Source organism: Neurospora hispaniola, assembly GCF_033458365.1.
Source record: "Neurospora hispaniola strain FGSC 10403 chromosome Unknown B0T23scaffold_3, whole genome shotgun sequence".
Taxonomy (NCBI): Eukaryota; Fungi; Ascomycota; class Sordariomycetes; order Sordariales; family Sordariaceae; genus Neurospora; species Neurospora hispaniola.
Genome location: NW_026944408.1, coordinates 2,769,068 through 2,781,777, shown reverse-complemented (window position 1 = coordinate 2,781,777; position 12,710 = coordinate 2,769,068). Strand labels below are relative to the sequence as shown.

Sequence of the window (12,710 nt, the reverse complement as noted above, 5' to 3'; positions counted from 1 at the left end):
GTTGTTGGGGTAAGTAGTAGTTGGACACGTAGGGGATGGACGCAGGATGATTGGATGACGACGATATAGCTTCAAATGGGGCATGAAATGAAAAGCAAGCAAGCAACTTGAAGCAGATGAAGATCAACAAGGAGAACAAGGACAGCATAGCCAAGGCAAGCAAAGGAAAGCGTTCAATTGGTGTCTTTGGAGTATAGTAACTAGTTTTTCAACCTGTTCGTGCTGTATCATGTTTATGTGAGCTCTCCCGATTTGTTGATGTAGGGAAGTTATCTAGGATATGGACATACTGCCCGGTAACGGTTACGGTTTCGGTATGGACATTGGAAATCTGTACTCTTACGTGAGGCAAGTTAAACAAAAGTAAGTAACCTGTTGACGGCATCAAACCTTTACCTACGTGACAAACGAGACGGCCGGCCAGTTAATACTCATTCATCATTGACTCCCGAACGTGATCTACCAGCGGGTAACTATCATCATCCCCATCTACCCCTTCACCTCCAATCCACCCTCTCTCACCCCCCACATCATCATCATCATCATCGTCGTCGTCGTCGTCATCACAACGATCACCCAAAAACCTCAAGATATCCTCATCCTCACTGGCATCAACCACCAACTCCAAATCATCAGCCAGTATCCGTCTCTCATGGTCCGAGTCCTCTCCCTTTTCCCCCTCCCATTCTTTATTGCCATCATCCTCAGCCCATTCTTGACGAGTCTGGTTCTTCTTCCTCCTTGTCGACCCTTCTGGTACTGGTGACTCACCGGTATCCGTACTAACACTACGACCACTACCATCCATACCCATTCGCAGCCATCGCTCCCGCTTACGTTGTTGATAGCCAGCGAACCACTCAGCTGCAGTCTTCCGCCCCTTGTTCTCCTCCTCATCTTCGGTCGAGGAGGAAGAGGAGGACCAGGAGGAGGAGGTTGTCCATCTCGATCCGTATACCTTGCTGCAGCTTCTTCTTTTCTTTTTAACACCCCTCCACTTGCGGAAGGTGGTGCGCTTGATGGCTTTGGCGTAATTAATATCAGCGGGTTGGGCTTCTTTGGTCCAAAAGTTGTGCAGGCGGTGGCGGCGGTGGGAGAAGTATTCAGTGGGTGTGCAAGGGGGAAGTTCAGGGTCGGGGTTGGAGGTGTCGGATTCCTGGGAGGTTTGTACTTGATCTCTCGGTTCGTTTTCCTTTTTCTTCTCCTCTTGTTGTTCTCCATCCTCCTTTTTACCTCCCGCGGCACGAACCCCCTCCTTCCTCGCCCTCTTACCCCCCATCACCCACTCCTTGATCTCTTCATCCTGTATCCTTCTCTCCTCCTTTCTCCTCCGCATCTTTACCAAACCCTCACTCAAGAACTCCAACTCCCTTTTCCGCCAACTCGGCAACGCAAACTGTCTTTGCAGATCCTCCTGAGTCAAGAACCCCCCGAGTCGGCTTTCAAGTGGTAAATACCCCTCTGCCGCGGATATCGCCTCTTTCTTGCGTTTATCCGTCTGCTCGTAACTTTTCATGACGTCCCGTATCTGGTTTCTCACAATCTGCAGCAAGTCTTCGTCTTCTCTTCCCTCTAGGCCTGTGGTCCTGACGTATGCGATGAAGGGAATTTCGGAGTTGAAAAACCTTTTCAGTCCTGGCGTTTGTTTGGTTTTCACACGCTTTTCCGTCATCTCCTCCATTTCCTTGCCTTGTCGTGTTGTTTCGGGGTGAATCAAATCTGCAAGATCCCGCTTCGTTACCTTTATTGCTGTTACGGCCGCGAAAAGGGGGTGATCCATCCACTCTTCCCTGTTCAATTCCCACTTCGTTCTTTCCAACTTTTGCTTCTCCCGGGCGACCTCCTCCCACCCCCTTGGCTTCCAGATCCATGATGTCTTTTTGTTCAGGACATAAGTTGACGATATTCGTTCTGGTGGAGAGGGTGGTGGTGGGATAGGTGACTCTGGGCGTGCTTTGACTGGGGGAGAAGAGGAGGTGGTAGAGTTGGTAGACTTGATGGATCTTTTAGAGAGGGAAGTCTTGGATGAGACGTTTGACTTGGCGTCGGAATCGGATGCATTAGGGTCGGTGTTGCTTTCATTGTCGGTGTTCTGGTTGTTGTTGGTGTTGTTGTTGTTGTTGTCGCCATCGCTGTTGTTGTTGGCATCAGGACCGGGCAGATCGAGCGAGGTCGAGCTTTTTTGCTGCAGTGCTGGATTCTCCGTGGACAATTTCGCCGACTCGCCAGACTTAGCGGTTCGTTCAACCTTTCCCGGAGTAAGAGACCCATCCACATCTTCTTTGTCTACAGAACCCTCCCGAATCTTCCTAAGTCTCGCAATCCGCCGTGCCCTGCTCACCAGTGATTCTAAAGGTCTCTTTCCATCATTCCCACCACCTGCACCACCACCATGTCCTCTGCCACCAACACCCGACAACTCCTTGGTAACACTCACCTCTCCAGTCTCTTTCTTCCCGCCATCATTTAAAGACCCCTCCCCCTCCCTCAACCTCCCCGAGCCCACCATCGGCACCCACACCCTACCCCCATCGGTGCTACATTCCGTGCTCCATCCATCTCCCTCAACACGCACCACTCAATCCCATCCCTTACACACCTCGAACACCTCACCTGTAATCCCGGAACTGGGAGAGGAATGTCCAGTTTTCTCCTGTACATGTACCACCGAGGCGGGATCATTTTGGGGCGTCGTTTTTGGTCACGCTGTTCGCCATGGTTGAGTAAGTTGAGGAGGGAGCACCGCGGAGAGGAGGAGACGAGGGAGCAGTGGAGGCAGGGGACGGAGGGAGTATACACTGTTAGGTCTATGGGGTACGGGTAAGGAGGGAGAAGGGGGAGAAGGGGTGGATTATTGTCGGATGGATGTGGAAGGGGGTTGTGGGTTTGGCGGGAAGGGAGGGTCGTGTTATCTGGCTGGGACATGTCTAGGCAATATCGGCTTGTAAAGAAACATCGGCTGATAACTGGTGAGAGGATTCTTAAAGTTGAAAGTTTGCTTCGTGGAAGGGTTGGTATATATGTTGAGATTCTTCCGTCTTCAAGATGAATAGTCCTGGAGTTGCTGTCTCGTTGCTGCTTTGTCGACAAATCAGCAGATAAAAGCATCGTGGTGCGGGTGGTGTCAGGGTGTGGAAGTCCATAGTGTCTGTCATTTGAACATTGATAATGTCCCGGTATGAATAGGGACAAAGAATAAGGGGTCAGTATCCCTCCAGTCTTCTCCAGCAATCCATATCAGTTCTGTTCTGTCACATTCGAATTCTGAGTCGTCAGAACCATGAACATAATCACAATTCCACCTTTTGGGGATCCACATAGAAGTGACGACCCAAACAGACTTCATTTTTGGGCCTTAACCGCACCGTAAGCTTTTTACCTGACAGACTTGGCAGCCTTAACAAACTCCCTAATCTTCTCCAAGCTCTGTTTGCCTCCCTCCTCAACACCACTGCTAACATCAACACCAATCACCCTCTCACTCAGAGGCCCCAAAGATTTGACCGTCTCGACAACATTGCTAGGCTCCAGTCCGCCCGCAAGCAAGACAGTAACCTGCTCATCCTTCTCCAACTCCTTCTTGACAGACTCCAAGTCCAACAACGTGCCGGATCCAGCGCCCGAATCCAGCAGGGGCACGGCATGGTACCCACGGGTCGCAAGACCGACCTGGCCGGGCTTGAACTTGCGGACAACGGGAACTGGAATAAGGTTGGCCCACTCAAGCGGCTCGTCGCCGTGGAGCTGGACGATATCGAGATCGTAGAGATGCTGCTTCTCGAGCACCTCCTCAAGGGGCTGGTTCATAAAGACACCTACCAGCAGAGGTCCCCGCTTGCGGATGATCTCGGCGTTGATGTTGAAAAAGTCCCTTGTGGACTTGGAGGCTTGCGAGGAGACCTCGGTGGATCCGGTCTTCTTGCTCATGTGCACAGCCTGGGAGATGGAAAGGGCGGTCTCATGGTCGACGCAGCGCTTGGTGCCCGGCACGAGAATCATGCCCACGAGGTCAGCACCGGCCTTGATCGCTTCCGCGGCGGCCTCAGCAGAACGAGTACCGCAGATCTTGACAAGCAGCGGCTCGGCGGCGGACTTGGGCACGGGGCCGGTCAGGCCGGCGCAGAGCTCACGGATGAACTGAGTGGCATCAGGGGCACGCATGATGGCCTCGCCGACAAGAATACCGTTGACACCATCGCGCTTGCAGTCAAGAACATCTTGGTGAGTGTTGATGCCGCTGAGAGCGCAGAGGAAGGTGTCGCTGGGAACCATGCTACGGAGACGGCCGGTAGTGCCAAGGTCGACTTCGAAGCTCTCGAGGTTGCGGTTGTTGACGCCGATAACCTTGGCGCCGAGCTTGATGGCCGTGGCCATCTCCTCGGTGTTCTGGACCTCGACTAGGGGCTCCATGCCGAGAGACAGGGAGTACTTGTATAGGCGCTCGAGGAGCTCGTACTCGAGCATCTTGACAATGAGGAGAACAGTGTCAGCACCGGCAAGTCTGGCTTCGAGGATCTGATACTCGTCAAAGATGAACTCCTTGCGGAGGACGGCGGGCCGGTTGGGCATGCCGTTGAGGACCTGGCGGACAGCACGGAGGTCATCGATGCTGCCCTTGAACCACTCTGGCTCGGTCAGGACCGAGATGACACTCGCGCCGGCAAGCGCATACTTGCGAGCTTGGGACGGAGCGTCGATATCAAGCGCAAAGACACCCTTGGAGGGAGATGCCCTCTTGATCTCGGCGCAAAGAGCGACATCGAAGGGGGAATTGCGAAGACGGTCGACAAGAGAGATTTGAGGAGGGGCGATGCTCAGGTTATAAGCGGCTTGGAGGTCAGAAGGTCGGAGGGAAGGAATCTGCTTCTGAGCATCCACAGCAGCCTTGCGGTGGGCGTAAATCTTTTGGAGGATGTTGCTCTTCTTGGGCGTGGAAGCGTCGGACTTTGTGTTGGCGGCTTGTGCCTGGGCGGCCCTTTGCAGTCTCTCGTTCTCCGCCCAAGTGCCTCCCTGCATGTGAAGGAAGTTCCGGAACATGCCACGACCCTCGGCAGACAGAATACTCTCCGGGTGGAACTGAACACCCTCAATGGTGTACTCCTTGTGGCGGACACCCATGATGACACCCTTGGAACCATCCTCCTTCGCAATCCAAGAGGTGACCTCCAAGCACTCGGGAAGGGTGACATGAGTACCGGCAAGAGAGTGGTATCTCGTCACTGGCAGATCCTGAGATAGACCGGCATATGCGCCCTTGCCGTCGTGGCGTAGAGGAGAGGTCTTTCCGTGCAGGATCTCGCCGGCGAAGCACACGTCGCCGCCATAGACGTCAAAGATGCATTGCTGGCCCATGCACACGCCAAAGATGGGGATCTTGCCGGCGAAGTGCCTGATGGCATCGCGCGAGATACCGGAGTCGGTACCGGGATGACCGGGCCCAGGGCTGATGACGAGCTGGGTGGGGTTCTTTGCGATGAGCTCGTCGATGGTGATCTGGTCGTTGCGGAAGACGGTCACCTTGGCGCCCTCGAGGACGAGGTACTGGTAGACGTTCCAGGTAAAGGAATCATAGTTGTCGATGAGGATGAGGTTGGAGGCGGTTGGCACCAGGGGCGAAGGAGCGGAATCGTGGGGGGAGTGGTCGACGACTGAGGGGGACGACATTGTGATTGGATTTGTGGGAGTGCCGTACAGTATCGAGGTGTTCCTGAAGGAGTCTGAGGTGCAGCAGCTGTGGTGTAAATGCCTGAGTGTAATTACCAAACAAAACACGAATGAACCCCAAGACGGATGCAGTAACGGAAGTAGCACTACTTGGAACTAGTTGTTGATAGCTAAGGTAAGTATCACACCTCCATGAATACAAAGACTCTGTTTGTTGTGAAGAAGTCAAAATGACGAGAGTCTATATTACGTACCTGTTTATCTGAGATTGAAGCGATTCACAAGTGCTTGCGCAAGGTGTGTTTTGTGAGTGAGTCACTTGCACTTTGTTCAATGTTTAGGCGTGAGTTACTTTGAGCTATGTATTATACAATGTATGTAAATTCCATCAATGAGAGATGCGACCAGGGAGTGGCGCTAGAACAACCTACCGTTTACAAATCACCTCTCAACGCCGGGATGCAAGTGGCTCTCAATGGCTCAATGGCTTCCCAAAACCGACACGAATAAGAAAGCGGATGTTCGTCTACGAGCTTTGTGAGCTTCACACGCAGTTCCCTTGCCTCCAGTTCCCGTTTTGCAGACTTGTAACAAGAACACTGCAGAAAGAAAGAAAAAAAGAAGGGCCCAAGCGTCGGCCGTCATCCCGTTCAAACCGGTCTTGTTCTGAATGTTCCGTTTTGAAACATTGAAATCCCTTATCTCTTATCGGAGAAAGAGGCCCACCAAGAGTGGAAATCCATTCTTGGTACCTACACTCACTGACGGGGCTGCAGTGGAGTGCTCTGTCGCAAAAAAACACAGTGGGAATTCTTTGGTCCCGCGTGTGCTTCTGGCCGCCCGATTCTTCCACTTTGGCGGGAAAAGCGTTGAAGCTCCCGCGCTGCTGCTGCTGCTGCTGCTCACAGGTGCCCTGCACACTGCCCTGCACACAACACCATTGCCAGCCGCGTCACAGTCAGGGAAGGAAAGCGCGTCAAGCAAATACTACAGCAGAGCAGCCAAGCAAAGGAACCTACCAGGCAACCAACGGAATCTCGAATCCGCCCAAAATATTCACATCACACAGCCGGCATATGACAGAGAGTCGGGTCTGAATCAAAGCTCTACAGTAGCTTTCCCATCCGGTCGACAGTTCGTTTCTCTATACATCATCGTCGTGTCCATCTTCATCGAACGTCGACCAGAAATACCCGACGACCACACAACGACGACAGCGACGACGACGACAGCAACGCTTCTCGAGGGAACCTTTTCCCACCAATACCCATTCTCCCAAATTTGGTCCCGGCCGCTGATGGAGACCCTCATCACCAATGGCCTCCTTGACCGATAAGACATATTTCCCTCCGCTGGAGGAGTGTTTGACGGGCAAGAACATAATACTGTCCTGGAAACTTGTCGCTTCTGCCCTTGCCGACCAACAGGGCGATCGCATCACCAGCAATGCCGTCTCTTCCTTTCTAAAAGATGCCTACGTCCAGCACCTGCTCAAGAACCCCTCCAAGACCTTCGAACCTCCGACCTCCAAGACGAAAGCCGACTTCGAGACCAAGACCGCCGCCATCAACGTGACCCAGACCCCCAACGAGCGATTCAATATCAAGACCATCAAGGACGACGCCATATGGCTCAGCACCAATGTCAACATCAGCGAAGTTGCCGCCCTGCGCATCGTCGTAGTCGAGTTCCAGTCGCGCCCACAAGCCCACCTCGTCGGCCCTCTCTCTACCCAGGACATCGACAATATCCAGGAAGCTGCTGGAGTCAGTGATGCGCAAACTTCCAACATCCTCGCCCTTCTCAACCTCTCCACCGTTGCCGACGCCGAAACCACATGGGCCGAGTTTGAGAAGGATGCCAGCCGCCGCCAGCGAATTCTGGCCCACTACCTCTCCGAACGCCGGTCCTTCGTGAGCTCCGCCGAGTCACTCGTAACCTTCATGCTGCACTCGAGTGCTGCCATCCTGAACCAGGAGACGCATAACTTGCGACGGGAGATTGTGAAGGAGGCATTCGGATATGACGAGTTCGACGACCACTCCGAAATCAACATCAGCTTGTTCGAGGCCCTTATACCACGTTACTTCACCCTCCTCGAAGATGCCATCAAGAGCGCGCAGACCGGCCCGGCAAACGTGGAAGAACGTCTTCTTACCGAGCAGATCAACATTGACTGGACCAGGACGGCTCTGACCGAGGCTATCCATGCCATGACGGTCTCTTTCCAGATTCTCGACCTCTCGGGCCCCGTGTTTACTACCCCTGAGATAATAACTCAGTGGTACCAGATCATGAACACCTACGAGTTTTTGGACGGCATCAGCAGCGGATACGACCTCGTTTCCGAGCTCGTCATGCCTTTAAAGAGCTTGGTATGCGTGATCTCGCTCAGACTCATCAACCTCAACCGATCACTCCTGTACTTGAGCCAAGACATCGACTTGTTGGACTTCGAAGAGCCCTATCTAGCATCATCTGAGCTTCTTACAATAATTCATACCGCTGTTACCAACGCCGCAAATGCCGGTTCGCCAACTGCGAGCCCCGTCATCTTGGCATGGTCCTTGATTCTGCAGGAGATGTTTATTGGCTACCAGGAACGCGTCGAACGACGGGATGTTGCTCAAAATGCTCGCGCTCAAGCTAGTTTCGAATTGGAGATTCAGCCGAACCCTAGCGAGCGTAGGAACTCGGCGGGAAGCATCGTGTCTATCGAAAGGTCGCCATATGATCTGTTCCTGACCTCGCAGGCCCTTGAGCGGGATAACCAGTTGGTTGAGGCGCTCGCCTTTGCGGCCACCGCTCGTGGCCAGGTATACGAAGTCATGTCAGAAATGGCAGCCTGCCTGGGCCACAGTCAGCTCGCCGCCTTCTCTTCCCTGTTAGGAGCGCGCGCGCGGGCCGTTTTCCTCGAAGTTCTCAAGAAGAGCTTCCCTATCGTGGGATACCAAAATGATACCGTTTCCTGTCTCCTTACCGTACTGTCCGGAGGGAGGCAGTATTGGGATATTTCTCCCAAGAATGCACTGTCCCCAAACCAGGAAGTTGATTCTGTCATGCTGCGGGATGACGAGCTCAAGGAGAACTATCTCTTGCAAGCTCGCAGCCGTTACCCTTACGAATTCCTGCCCTTCGTCTCATTCACTCGGGCTCTGTTGACGGGCCTCCTCGCAGACAGCGAAAACTCCGAGTGGGTGATTGGTCTGCTCCTCAAATCTCCCACCTTGACCTTGGAATGGAGTCCTGACTGGGTTAACTACGAACTCATCTTCGAGGATGAGAACATCAACTCCTTCCAGTTGATTGGCGACCTTGACCTCTTCGATACCTCCAAGGTTACCAGGAGGCGCCCCGAAAAGGAGGAAAAGTTTACCATTCCTGCCGGCACTGTTGGACGTTTCATCTCGGATAGCGAGAGGATCGCCATACTGGAATACGAGCACTCGGCCCTGGCCCTCCTGGGCAAGCGTCTTGAGGTGTCTTTGAAGGCTGACGCATACAGCAGTGCACTCCCGGGACTTAGTGCTGACGAGGTGGCGGAATCGGTACTACTTTTGGCAACCGTTGTCCGAGTCGAGACTCTCAGGACTGCCGTGACCGTTTCGAGGGCTGGCTCCGAGGCTGGCATGGCAGTCTTGAAAGAGGCGAGCAGAGCGCTACCACACACCAAAGACATCCTGACGGTTGTCTGTGACCTTATGGACACCATCATTCAAGACGATCTTGTCAACGTTGATGGCCCCAGAACGGCGGTTTCGGCAGCCTGCTTACAGTTCCTTGATGCCGCACTGCCTGTGTGCCCAGGCAGGGTTTGGGCTTACATGTCTAGAACTGCCCTCATCAATGGCGAGACAAGAGCTGGACGGCTGTCGAGGATTACCGGAAACCTTGACATGTTGTCTGAGCGCTTCGACTTCCTTTCTTCCGCCGTCAAGTTTTTCTCGAACCTGATTGAAATAGCAATGCTCGGTGCAGTTCAGCGCAAGGTCGTGAAGGAGACGAATGCTCGTTCCAACGTCGACACAAACGCATGGCTAGGAACAAGCGAAAAGGTGATCTCTCGGGTCTCTCTTGCCATCGCCCAGACCGCGGTCGATATCATCGAGAATTCGGCCACGTGGAGATTCCCATCCGAGCTGGACCGCAGTGTCGTGGTTCGTGATGTGGTGGGTATTATGCAGAAGCTCCTTTCATACACCTATAACCTGAGCGCGAGCGGGCCTTCGAATACCTTGACTGGCTCTCTTGAACCTGCTGCTAGATACGTTCTCGAAAGCTTTGTCACCGCTTCGTCAAACTCACTCCGATTCCAACCTCTTCTAGCGACACTTCTTGTTGCCTTCCAAATCCCTGACTCAACTCTTTACCCCCGCCGGGCTGCCGTCGTCTCGGAGAGGCTCTTAGTTGTCCTTGCCTTTGCAACCATTCTCCTCCGGGTTTCCAACTACCTCGATCTGCCTGTCAGCAAGCTCCAGACGCAGCTGTTCAAATCTGCGTCTCTGGTCGCCCGTCTTCCTGCCATCAGGCTGTCCTTCAAGATACCGGCGATAGCTCTCCTGAGTGCGCTGGTAGAAAGTGCCGGGAAGGGCAACGCCGAACCTCCATCACTGCTGGGATACCTTGGGCCACAAATCTCGCGGTCATTCATCCAGATCACTTCACAGCTGGACAAGCCGTTTGACAGGGTACCAGAGTCGGTCAGTATATGGAAGTTCTTTTCGACAATAATGCGGAATCGCCAACAGTGGATGGCAAACTGCCTCCTTACAGGAAAGACTCCTCGCGAGGCCTTGAAGGGGGATGGCAAGATTGCAGAAATCTCTCCCGACTCGGTTCTTTCTACGGCCATCGAGAAACTTCGCTCTATCAAGAAGTTGCCAAGCCGAGAGGCCATCGCCATTCTGGACTTTTTCACCTCGGCCCAGAACTACTGGCCTTGGACGATCTTCGCCATGCAAAAGGATACGTCCTTCCTGACCGACCTCCGAGCATATGTCCGCGATCTCAAGTCGCCCTCGATGGTCTCTAGGACAGACCCCAAGGAGGCTGCCTACCAGGCGAGGATAGCAGCTTACATCGCCGAGGCATTTGCCATGCAGCTGTACCATCTGCGTCAGATGCGGCAATCACACAAGTTTGCGAACGACGTCGTGAACGATCTCGATTACTTCCTGCGTAACGGAGTTGAGGTTTCGGGGTACAACGCCTCGTTGCATTCTAACTTTGCAAAGAACTTTAGCCAACGATACCCGGGAATTTCGGTAGAGGATTTCAAGAGGACAGTTCTTGTTCCTCGTGATCTGGGTTCCCAATTTTACTATGCCTTGGAGTTTGCCGACTTGATGCTCAGTTACGACGTGGCATGGGATGGGTCGCGCAAGAACGGCTTCAAGCATGAGATGGAGAGGGCTAATGTGAACTTGTCTCTGGTGGAGGCTGAGATTGTAAGTTTTTCTGTGTTTTCTCTCGGGCAATAACAAACACTAACAATCATTCAAGGCCCTTTTCCATGCTTGGGAGTATCTACTTCTAGAGCTTAGCGTCTCGCTTCTCCCCAAAAACGAAACCGTTGCCAAGCAGATGGCACAGGTCGCTGAGCAATGTCTGGATGCCAACCAACGGGCTCAGCCGCCAGACAACATCTTCGTCCGATTGGTTCACGCTCGGGCAAACCTGGCTTTAACGCTTCTTCAACGCCTCGCTGATGCTTCTCACCTGCCTAAAGACAGCACCAAGCTGCTCACCAGCATCACAAGGGCCATCAATAATATTGAGGTTCCCTTCGACAAGGACCAGATCTCCTACTTCCGCACCCTCCTCAAGATCCTCTTCGTCGCTCTCCGTGGAACCAGACACTCGGCCAATGCCCCTGCGCCCGGCGCCTCCACCTTGTCGAAGTCCGGTGGTGAGAGCAGCTCCGTGGCCGTCACCCAACTGACCCTCAGCATCCTTGACCGCGTCGTCGCCCAATCCTTCAGGTCCCTCGTCGCGCTGGTGCACGAGCCCACCTCGCCCACCACGCCCGAGGACCTTGCCCTCATCACCGCGATCCTGCAAGCCTGCCTGAGCGTCCCCGGCATTGACCAGTGCCAGGTGCAAATCCTCAACATCATGGCCAGCCACGACGTCTTCCAAGTCGCCACCTCGCTCTTCTCCTGGGCCGACAAGCTGACGGACAAGTCGGGCGACCCCATCTACGGCGAGCTTTCCTTGCTCTTCCTGCTTGAGCTCTCCTCCATGCCCACTATCGCCGAGCAGCTCGCCTGCGACGGCCTGCTAGACCACATCACGTCCGCTAACGTCGCCGGCTTCATGCGCCGCCCCAACGTCGGCCCTCTAGCTGACAACGCCGGCGCCGCCCGCTGCTACTCCATCTGGGCCAAGGGCATCCTGCCCCTACTACTCAACATGCTCGGCGCCTTGGGCGCCACCATCGCCCCTGAGATCGCTTACGTGCTGAATCAATTCCCTAATCTGTTGCGCGCGGCCGTGGATCGGTTCGAAGCACCGGGCACCCACCGCACCTTTTCGCCCTCCAAGTCCGTTTCTATGTCCGGTGGTCCGAGCAATAACAAGGACATGTCTGGCTTCATCACCCTAACCGCCATTTCGGAAATCCACTCCCTCGCCCTCCTCACGCGCGTCCTGTCAGTCATCAGGATGACCAATGTCGGCGGCCACTCGGCAAGAGACATCCCGCAGATTACCGGAGGGTGGGAAGACGAGGCCAGACAAAATCTGTTGGAGAATGTGGAGTTTTGGCTGGGGAGCAGGAAGGTGTTGAGGGAACGGTTGGTGCCTTTGGGGCAGAGGGAGATGGAGTGGAGGAGCCAGAAAGCGTCGGAGGGGTCGGCGTGTGAGAATAAGTTGGAAGAGAAGGCGGTGGAGATGTTGAGTGGTGTGGCGGAGGTGTTGGCGTTGGGTGAGGCGGAGGAGGGTGCGTAGAAGGTGTTTTACAGTCATTGAGGGACGGAAGTGATGATGATGGTAAAGGAGTGGATGTTGTAAGGTGGTGATGTGTTATGGGACGCTGCGGTATGATG

The 12,710-nt window shown here is 54.1% G+C and overlaps 3 protein-coding genes across 3 annotated transcripts; 1 reads left to right on the top strand and 2 right to left on the bottom strand.

The window, feature by feature from the left end:
• Positions 1-424: 424 nt before the first annotated feature.
• Positions 425-2,925, bottom strand: B0T23DRAFT_312808 (uncharacterized protein; the record flags this gene model as incomplete). The annotated part of the gene is made up of 3 exons (XM_062834705.1): positions 425-2,357; positions 2,600-2,706; positions 2,761-2,925. The coding sequence occupies 3 exons, from the start codon at positions 2,923-2,925 to the stop codon at positions 425-427; spliced, it is 2,205 nt and encodes a 734-aa protein (XP_062694231.1).
• A 316-nt stretch (positions 2,926-3,241) lies between these two features.
• On the bottom strand, positions 3,242-6,146 carry B0T23DRAFT_118140 (N-anthranilate isomerase). Its single transcript, XM_062831992.1, has 3 exons — positions 6,096-6,146; positions 5,919-6,022; positions 3,242-5,820 (listed from the first exon to the last, which is right to left on the bottom strand). The coding sequence occupies exon 3, from the start codon at positions 5,662-5,664 to the stop codon at positions 3,376-3,378; it is 2,289 nt and encodes a 762-aa protein (XP_062694230.1). The 5' UTR covers positions 5,665-5,820; positions 5,919-6,022; positions 6,096-6,146; the 3' UTR covers positions 3,242-3,375.
• Positions 6,147-6,759: 613 nt separating this feature from the next.
• B0T23DRAFT_118130 (nucleoporin subcomplex protein binding to Pom34-domain-containing protein) lies at positions 6,760-12,694 on the top strand. The gene is made up of 2 exons (XM_062831991.1): positions 6,760-11,111; positions 11,167-12,694. The coding sequence occupies exons 1-2, from the start codon at positions 6,981-6,983 to the stop codon at positions 12,610-12,612; spliced, it is 5,577 nt and encodes a 1,858-aa protein (XP_062694229.1). The 5' UTR covers positions 6,760-6,980; the 3' UTR covers positions 12,613-12,694.
• Positions 12,695-12,710: the final 16 nt, after the last annotated feature.

What these genes read in the sequence shown, in the direction of transcription:
- B0T23DRAFT_118140 (XM_062831992.1), bottom strand. Translation starts at nt 5,664, where the DNA reads ATGTCGTCCCCCTCAGTCGTCGACCACTCCCCCCACGATTCCGCTCCT.
- B0T23DRAFT_118130 (XM_062831991.1), top strand. Translation starts at nt 6,981, where the DNA reads ATGGCCTCCTTGACCGATAAGACATATTTCCCTCCGCTGGAGGAGTGT. An exon ending in CTCTGGTGGAGGCTGAGATT is followed by an intron (nt 11,112 to 11,166) that starts GTAAGTTTTTCT and finishes CAATCATTCAAG; the next exon opens with GCCCTTTTCCATGCTTGGGA.